Here is a 9,955-nt window from a genome sequence, read left to right on the forward strand (position 1 = left end):
ATTTTTCAACTTGTTATTTTTACAATAATTGGCTGATTGTCGGATAAAAGCAGGTGTTTCGTAGATGTTTTTGTTATTCATATTTTCCACCGATCTAGTTCAGCTACATGCTTGCAGTAAGGTATGATCATCGTAAATAAAAGCGCTCAAACAACTCTTATATATAGGTGGCGTATTTATTAATATTAGAAAATGATTTTTTAATATCAACCTGAATATTTAATATTAAATATTCATTTTTTAATATTAAAAAATAAGACCATTTATTAATATTAGAAAATGATTTTTTAATATTAAAAAATGATTTATAAATATTAAAAAATGAATATTTAATATTAATAAATAGGATCTATTTTTTAATATTAAATATTATTTTTTAATATTAATAAATCGAATATTTAATATTAAAAAATGATTTTTTAATATTAGAAAATAAAACCTATTTATTAATATTAAAAAATGACTATTTTTTAATATTAAAAAATATTTATTAATATTAAATATTCGATTTATTAATATTAAAAAATAATATTTAATATTAATAAATGATTTTTTAATATTAATAAATAGGGAATAAATTCCACAACGGCTTGCCATAGTATATGGCTGTGTTCTAAGCGACACGTACTTGAAGGTCATAAATTAATTTCTTGAATGAAATGAAATCTTTATCTACTAATGACTGCCGTAAGGGGTCTTGGCATGTTCCTTGGGGTTGTCAGCATACACCTGTAGTCTACCACTGAGCGGCATGGGCCGCATCGTAGTGAAATCTAAGTACTTAAGTCTACTATTGAAAAGTCAAGTGAACCAAAAAAAACAAACTTATCTTTTAAAAATTATGTGTTTAGATGGTAGATCAAGTTTTGTTGCTAAATACATGATTTTTACGCAAAATTAGGAAGAATCAACACCTTATACTGTAGTCTGTCAATTTACCATTGAAATATACATGTTCCTTTATCTGAACAAAAGTGTCGAAAGTGTTTCAGAGTCAACTTTATCATACCCATACACTTACGAAACTCTGTTTTTGTTCAGTACAATCTATTTCACCTTTGCCAAATAAAGTCGGGATATTTTAGTGATTTTTGTCTCTTTTACCCGATAAAATCTTGAAGAAAAGCCGCTTTGAAAACCCGTTCACATCTTTTTATCATAAATCTATGAAAACAGTACATAAATTACCTATTTTATGAAAAAAAATTCAAGTTGCAGTCTGTTTTTTCGTCAAATTCATAACGGACACAGTAAACGATTCTGGTACGTTTGTTGCATACCACAGGCAACATTATTTTTTTATCGAACCTGTCCTATCGACATGCGCATGTGTGACGTGTCACTTCCTTTCGGCACGACAACAAACTTGAGAAGATGGAAACACACGTTTCATATTTTATTTTTGTCCTTAGCATATGTTTGACAAATGCTCTTTACTTCCACATCGGTGAAACAGAGAAAAAATGCTTCATCGAAGAAATTCCAGATGAAACTATGGTTGTAGGTGCGTGCAAATTGTAACACAAGTTTGAAATCTGTCACACACTGACACATATGTATACTGACTTACGGTCCCCCTTTTTGCACATCTTGCAAGTGCCAAACTAAGAACACTTTATTTCGACAAGGGTCTAACATTCACAGTAAGAAATCGTCACTATCAGTTACAAATTGGTAAATATAACAAGGAAACATTTATATTGAATCCATTTGATTTGTCTCTCTGCACATTCATGACTGGTGTAAATGGTGTATTGTCAGATCATATGTTTTCGTACATGTGCATGAATGTCATATGAATTTGTACTATACATGCTTTTTCAATGGAAATTAAGACATCTCAATGCAATATTTATAGTGTAAAAACCCATCAAACGAGGATACCCTGGTCTCTAGTCCGAGATTACTCTGACGTCCGACGGCTGTTTAGCCAGAAAAGCTATACCCACTTTTTGATATGGAACGAGCTCTGACGTCCCACAGCCCCAGCTTGTCTGGCTAAACTATACCCACTTTTTGATATGGAAACAGCTCTGACGTCCCACGGCCCCAGCTTGTCTGGCTAAACAGCTGTCGGACGTCAGAGTTATCTCGGACTACCTGGTCTGTGCATGGGTTTAAGTGCTATAAGTATTAAGAATTCATTGTGATGTCACAATTTCCATCGAATATAAATTCATAGTGAAAATTCATGTGACAGATAAAAATTATGAGCTGACCATTTAAACTCCTGTAGCCTTTCACAGGCTTCCCAAAATTCACTAATAAAGGCTTAACATTTACAGTCTTTAACAGACACAGAGCAGTCCACCCTTCTCTGACTTTTGCCATCTGGCCTTTAACGTTATATCATTTCGATGAAATTGCTATCATGCTTCCTTTCTTCATGTTTCTGCCAAGTGTTTGACATTCACATCAGGTTTTATAAGTTTTCATTATGATTACAGTAATTTACAGGTTATGTTCATGTAATCAGCTTTTTACCACCTGATTGGTCACTAGCCTTATAACAGGCCATTTATATAATTATTTTATTAAGTAAAGTTAGTTGGTCATCATTTAATTTCAATACTTCTCAAAAGACTACAATTTGCAGTATGTTTATCCATAGATCTTTTCGTAGTTTGGTCAATTCAATTGAACAAAATTGTTTCCCATGACTGTTGGCATTTTAATTTAAACTTTATTTAAATGTTCTGAAATATTTAGTCTACCTTGAGTGACAAACTTTCTGTGCTGGTCCGTTACATAATGGTATATTATTTGTCAATATACAAAAATTGTATGTGGCTTACTTATTATTATCTAGTATGAATTACAGGTCATTATAAAGTGGAAGTTTTTGACAAGAATACAAATAACTATGTCCCATCTGTGCCTGGATGGGGCATGCATGTAGAGATACAAGATCCAGATGATAAAGTTGTTTTATCAAGGGTAAGCCAAACTGTCTAATAAATACATGCTCAAGGACATTTTCTTCATGGATTCACCTGATTATATTTAGAATGCCAATGAATGCAGAGGACTTCAGATGGTGAAGAAGTGTAGAAAGTGTCCTGTTACTAAATATTGGTATCATCAAACTGGCAACTTAGTTTATTTGTCTCTGAAGAAAGATTTAGAAAATAAAAAGCCTCTAGACTGACCATGATAAATGATTAGACTCTGAAATACTTATAATGGTAGTCAGACCTGCAAATGTATGATTGATAAAAATCATAATCTGCTTTTTATCTGCATGAAAAGCAGCATTTAATATTTAAATAAAAACTTTAGTTGTCAGTTACTGTAAATTCAGAAATTAATGCATGAGTTTATTATTGCAAAGTCTGTTCTATTAAAGCCCAAAATATATGAAACTTAAGATAAAAACAAGAATTAATTCACAAAAAAATCATTTTATTACCCCATTGATACTTTTGCAGTTTTGCATTAATCAAAGCATCACAAAAATATCTGAATTCACAGTATGTAAGATGGTACAGTTAATGTTAATTTTAAGCGGCATGTCGCACGTTGCATTGTGTTACAATTACTGATTACAGGAAATTACAAAGTTCAAGTGTATGATTTTTCTGTGAAGGAATATCATCCCTCAGCACCAGGGTTTGGTATGTTAGTGGAGGTCAAAGACCCTGAAGAAAACATTGTTCTGTCCAGGGTGAGTCGATTGTCCTAGTGGTCAGATTATTCTGTGTGGTTTTAAAGAAAATATCAAGATTGAATATGTAAATTATGGCGTGCTATTTTATTTGTTAGAATAATTTACATTTTTTGTACATAACTCTGCATAAATACTATCAATGTAGTTGTTCCATTATAGGTTTTCATTTGTTTTCCAATAAAGAAATCCATTAAATGATTTACTGTTCAAGTGTTGTAAATCAACTCATTTATAGATGAAAGGGTTTTGATGGAAATTATGTTTAAATATGCAAATTTTTATACTTGATTAATTACATTGTGCACATCTGTTATAAATCATTTTATACGTTTACAATCTTGATGTTTTCAGTAGTATAACACACGCTCACACAGAAAATTGCTTTGTAACTGACCATACTAGGACATGGTTGATTGGTATTATCTCCCTTTGTTTGGAACTGGACATTTTCACTTCTTAAAATTAGTATAAGCATTTTATTAGTATTTTTTTTAGATATTTTCTTTTATTTAATGCATAAGATAATTTGATGCCCTTTCTCTGTTCAAAAACACATACACAAGGTTTATTGTATGTATCAGTTTAATGATAAATGTGTTCTAGGTGTGTAGATTGCTAGAAATCTACATTTTTAGCTCTTTAATCATTGTCATTACAATATAGTTTAACTTCAAATGTGCTCATGAGTTTACCATAGTGAAAACAGGCTCATTGAAGCCTTTATCATGTTTCGTTAATGAATAAAAGACATTATTGAATAATGTAGTTCATTCATTGTATGATCACTCGGAGTAGTCTAGTACATATTGAGAAAAGTTTGTATGCATGTGGACAGTTTATTTTATTGCATAATAAATATATGCATGAACCAAATGTTATAATTTATTGTTTTATGTACCTTTTTTTGGCTTTACCAATTACTGGTACATTTTTTTGTTCGCATTTAAAAAAAAATTGTATGTTATATATTGTGTTTGTTTCTCTTCAAAACTTTATTATGAAAGGCAGGGGTATTGTAATTTTAAACACAAATTGAACTTTATAAATAAGAAAAGGTGTAAAACAACACTGCTTAGAACTTCAACAGAAGTTGTAGTGACCTAGTTATAACATTTGGTTCAAAGGTTTTGTTTTATATTTAGCTTAAACTATATCATCATTGCAACTGCTAAAACAAGCATGGGATACATTGTATTAGATGTTAATTGATAAAGAATAATTTTCCAGAGAGACACGTCATGCCAGATGAATACATAAACATAGATGTGTATATTTCATCATTCATAATGATTAATGTACATGTATTTACACTTGCAATTGTAAGGGACGACATCAAAAGTTCAATGAAGGATAAAAAACTTAATTCACATAGTTTTTTCACTGACACCCCCCTCACCACCCCCTCCGAGTTTACTTAATTTGGGAAAAAAAATGATTTACCTATATGGATAAATGTAAAATCGATTTTGGATTAACAAAACTTGCAGCAATGTTGACCCCACCCCAAAACTATTTGATTTAAGTTTCTTATCCTACATTGATCTTTTGATGTCTTCCCTAAGCAAATGGCTCTGCCAATAAAACAAGAACCCATAACAAAAAGAAAATATTTTATGTCATAATTGATAAGTGAATTTTCCATGATGATGAGGCTATAGGTTTATTCAGAGACCGATCAAGGGTTATTTAAAGACATTTGAATTTCAGCTAAATAGCAAAAGTGTAAATACATTGTACAAATGTAAATCTATTGCACACACTTTCAGCTCTTTATAATTACAATTCTGGTATGACTTATCATTGTATGTCTGTAAACATTTTAGTATGAGTATTTTTTATTATGTCTCTGCTGATTGTTTAAAAACATTGAAAACAGTCTTGTATATCATGCAATTTCCAAACTTGTATTTATTGGGCAACATTTGTAAAAAGACAAATGTCATTTGAGCATTAAAGAGGTCAAAACTTGAAAATTGTCTGATTATTTGATTCAAAAGAATGTAAACTGATTAAAAACATTTTGCTGATGGATGATTTACTTTTAAAGAGGGAGGTTGTTGTTTTGAATTGTAAATTGAAACATGTAGATGGGATAAACTACAATGTAGCTTAATGATTAGTTGAGTTTGAATTTATTGCATGTTTACTGAAGTATGAATTTATGGTTGCTGTGATATTGTTTTTATTGTAAAATTTTTATTTAAATCAATCTTAAAATTTATCATATTGATGTAGGGACTTTAGTTTTTCTGGCTTGCATGTTTGCTTCTATGCAGCTACCAATAGTAATTAATTAGATGGTGCATAGACTCAAATTTAGATCTTGAATTGGTTGAAACAGACTTGAACGGGTTTGTGTAACGTAGATGATGGAATACATCAAGATGTTTTCAAATGTTTATTTTGATATATTTATTTAGGATTCAAATTTGCAAAAGGCAAGTTATTTTTCAATTTTATTTTTAATTAAGCATAATGTTGTTGTTTTTTTGCAGACCTATGCAGCAGAGGGACGATTTACATTTACTTCTCATACTGCTGGTGAACATATTATCTGTTTACACTCTAACTCATCAGCATGGTTTGCTAGTGGTCAGTTGGTAAGTTATTTCATGAAAGAGGATGATTATTCAAAACATGAAGTTTTAATTTGGAATGTTGAATGGGGAAAATCATTTTATTACATGTAAATATCTAAAAAAGTAAGAGTTTCTTACAGCAGGTACATGTATATATGGTGACAATGATTGGGGGAAAATCTCATATGAATAAAACTTAGATTTACTTTCAGACTTTTTAAAATGTGCTCCAAAATACAATTCAATTTCAATATGTTTGTGACATTTTTAATCTCGAAGAAGGGATACATTTTTCATCAAAATATTTAAATTTCAAAAATTCAGTTTGCATTATTTCTGGCAGGAACATACACTTGTTAAACGCAGTAGTGGACTTAAACAAAATAAAATAAGAATATGTGGAGAAAGTGCATGTACTGAAATGGACGAAGATTGGTAATCACACAAAAAAAATGTGTGCATTCATTATATAATTATGTTTGAATTATTACATTTATTTTTCTCTGTTGTAGAGAGTACATTTAGACATCCAAGTTGGAGAGCATGCAGTAGATTATGCCCAGATACAAGCTAAAGACAAGCTGTCAGAATTACAGTTACGTATCAGACAATTGTTAGACCAAGTAGAACAAATTACCAAAGAACAGAATTACCAGAGGGTAAGTTCAGTTTTTGTTGTCATAATTTTAACTACTAAAACATACTTTGCTTGGTGGACATAAAAGAGTAAGAACTCAATTTTAAATTTCCCAATATATGCTAATTATAAGAAGAAATGGTGAATAAATGTCTTCTACCCTGATTTTTTTTTTTACAAAATGCAAGAAATCTGGCTCCTCAATGCAAATTAAAAAAGGGAAAGTTGATCATTTTAGAAAATTTGACATTCTGGTGTTATATTAACACATTATGAGGTTTGTTAGGGCTTCAAATTTTCAGAGTTTTAATATTTGCCTTTTGAAGAGATTGCATTTTGCAGCAATTTTAATGGGATCTCTGCATACATGGTTAGAATCTAATTTTAATTATCCACGGAAGGCTTCAGTTTTGCAAAGAGGTTACTTATAAATTTGTTTAACAGGCCCTGAGCTATGGTTAAACAACTGAGAATGTTCAAGTTACTTAAAGCCCAATACATTTCTTATATGTACTTACATGGTGAAGAGATTACTCATTGGGCTTCCAGCCTAAATTAATTCCCATGATCAGTATCATAATTTTCTGATTCAATTTTCACATGGTATATTTAAAAAAAAAACATTTTATTTCACATGTTTCATTCAAAACACTTTTCAATTTCTTTCACACTTTAATACTATTGCAAAAACATTGGCTTGGATATACAACTTCTTTGTCATGATTTATGTGGATTTAAATTGAATTTTCATTTACATGATTTGAATTTAAGGAATAGAATTGTCATAATTATTTTGCTTTGTATTTTTCAGTACCGTGAAGAGAGATTTAGACAGACAAGTGAAAGTACTAACCAAAGAGTATTATGGTGGTCGATAGCTCAGACTCTTATTTTACTGGTTACAGGATTTTGGCAGATGAAACATCTTAAGAGCTTTTTCGAAGCTAAAAAACTTGTATAATACAAAACATTTTAGGGAGTTTAGATGATTAGTTTAACAAATATCATAAAAAGCTGAGTTTTTGGGGGTGATTAAATTATGGATATATATATAGGATATCAATAGCGTTTAAGGATAAAAACTGGAAACAATAATACCAAAACTATTATTGCTCATTTAAAGAAATCCATTGATTTTTTAAAGAAATTATTACCAGAAAGCATGAACAGGGATTTTTTTTTTTGTCAAACAAAATAATCTATTATAAGCATGAAAAGAACAGATTATATTTTTTTTACGACTTATAAGAATAAAAAGATCAGTTAATTAAATTAGTTACTTAACAAATAATTAAGGGTATGTTTCAAGTAACTCATCATGAAATACATTATCATGTGTTCCTGACATTAATTTTTTTTATGTTTTTGTGTGAAAGAAATGTATGGGTGTGTGTTGGAGAATGGGAGCTTAAACTTTATATTTTATAAGTATATTTTTGTGAATGAAACTCTTGTTAGTTATTCAGGATTTGTGTGTTGATGACTTGTATGTTGTTGAATATACATCCTTGTCAAGTTAATAGTGAATAAGGAAGATATACATTTGTACAAAAGGAAACAATTAAATAGAAAAATAGGTCAAATGCTTAAAACAATATTTTATCATTCTACTTGTCAATTTCGTCTTTAAAAATTTAACAAAAAAATTAAAACTTACATTTCCATTGTAAATTTTAGGGATGATCTTAAAATTAAATTTAGTTTTGATTAATATGAACCGTTTGCTATTTTGGCTTAGTCTTAAGAATACTTTTTCTCTAAAGTGTGCACATTTTTTACAGGAAGTTTAAATTTCATTACCATATGAAAAATATACTTATATTACAAATTTGCCACCAAAATTTTACAGTTATTCTTAGATTTTGTATAGCAAATGATCTATAAAGCATTGAAATCTATCAAAATGAATCATTGGTGCTTTCATTCTTTTATCGTATCAAAGATTTTCCATTGTAAAGATTTAATTGCAGATTTCGCACATCTGACTGAATCTGTAAGTTCTATTTTAGAAAAGATGGAAAGGAAAAAGCTTTAGGATGTACATTTATATTTCAACTTTTAAGTTGGTTACAGTAATTTCTGATAACTTAACACATTTAACTATGGAATATCAATTAGATGTGTTGAAATTTCTTTAAACCTTTACATATCTGTCACAAAAAGAAAACAGAATATCATATTGATTCATATTTTTTAACCATGTTGCATTCAGGTAAATCTCACACTTTACATTTGTCCATTGTCTCACAAGATAATAATGAAATAGAAGTATTTTTGTTGATTAGTCTAGTCCAATTATATTTTAAAGTAAGAAATTGATTCATTATAATTATCACAAGAAATTTGTTAGTTATCCATATTTGAATTTTGTGGTTTAAAAGACATGTTTATATCAGATGAGTTAACAATAAATAGTGCTTAATGCCTACAGATTTTTTAATGTAAATAGGGATTGTATTTATTTGATAAGTGTGTATTAGTTAATTAAGCGCTTTACTATAATATCGCAGGTCTGATGCACTATTTTTTTCATTCTTTTACTGAGTATATGGGAGGTATTACTGTTTAAGTTTATAGCACTTTATATATGTTGTTGTAACTTATGTTTGAGTACACATTATGTGGTTAAATGTTAAATTTATATGTTAAGAGTACATATAGTGTGAATAAATGTTAACTGTCAGACACGATAAGATTGAGCCATAGAATATCGTGAAATTTTGTAATGCAACCAATATTAGCCAGTAAACTTTTTCATGTTGAAAAAATTCCAACAAGGCTGTTTTTCACAAAATACAAATTACCACAATTTAAAGAAATATACATTGTACTGAAGCAATAACCAAAAACAATTTAGTTGAAAATTTGACATATTATTGTAACATTCTATTTGTATGAATGAAGGTTTGTGGTTATATTGTTTATTTTTTAAATCTGTAATATGGAATTAAGCTATGTTAAGTATTTTGATTATGTTCTGTCTTATGTGTGCAAGTGTTTTTCTTCACCTTTTTTTGTTTCTGGATACTTGCATAAGAGTATTTTAAAAAATAAATAACTTTAACTACAAAT

At 29.3% G+C, this 9,955-nt stretch overlaps 1 protein-coding gene across 2 annotated transcripts; it reads left to right on the plus strand.

Moving 5' to 3' along the window:
• Positions 1 to 1,307: 1,307 nt before the first annotated feature.
• LOC134715289 (transmembrane emp24 domain-containing protein 9-like) lies at positions 1,308 to 9,955 on the plus strand. 2 transcript variants are annotated; one of them, XM_063577390.1, is made up of 5 exons: positions 1,308 to 1,504; positions 2,822 to 2,937; positions 6,163 to 6,267; positions 6,759 to 6,905; positions 7,695 to 9,955. In XM_063577390.1, exons 1-5 carry the CDS (start codon positions 1,375 to 1,377, stop codon positions 7,842 to 7,844), a joined length of 648 nt encoding a protein of 215 aa, XP_063433460.1. In that variant the 5' UTR covers positions 1,308 to 1,374; the 3' UTR covers positions 7,845 to 9,955. The 2 variants fall into 2 exon arrangements, with proteins under 2 accessions (XP_063433460.1, XP_063433461.1); XM_063577391.1 differs by lacking the exon at positions 2,822 to 2,937 and adding an exon at positions 3,549 to 3,664 and having other exon boundaries at positions 1,320 to 1,504.

Source organism: Mytilus trossulus, chromosome 4 (assembly GCF_036588685.1).
Source record: "Mytilus trossulus isolate FHL-02 chromosome 4, PNRI_Mtr1.1.1.hap1, whole genome shotgun sequence".
In the NCBI taxonomy this organism is placed as follows: Eukaryota; Metazoa; Mollusca; class Bivalvia; order Mytilida; family Mytilidae; genus Mytilus; species Mytilus trossulus.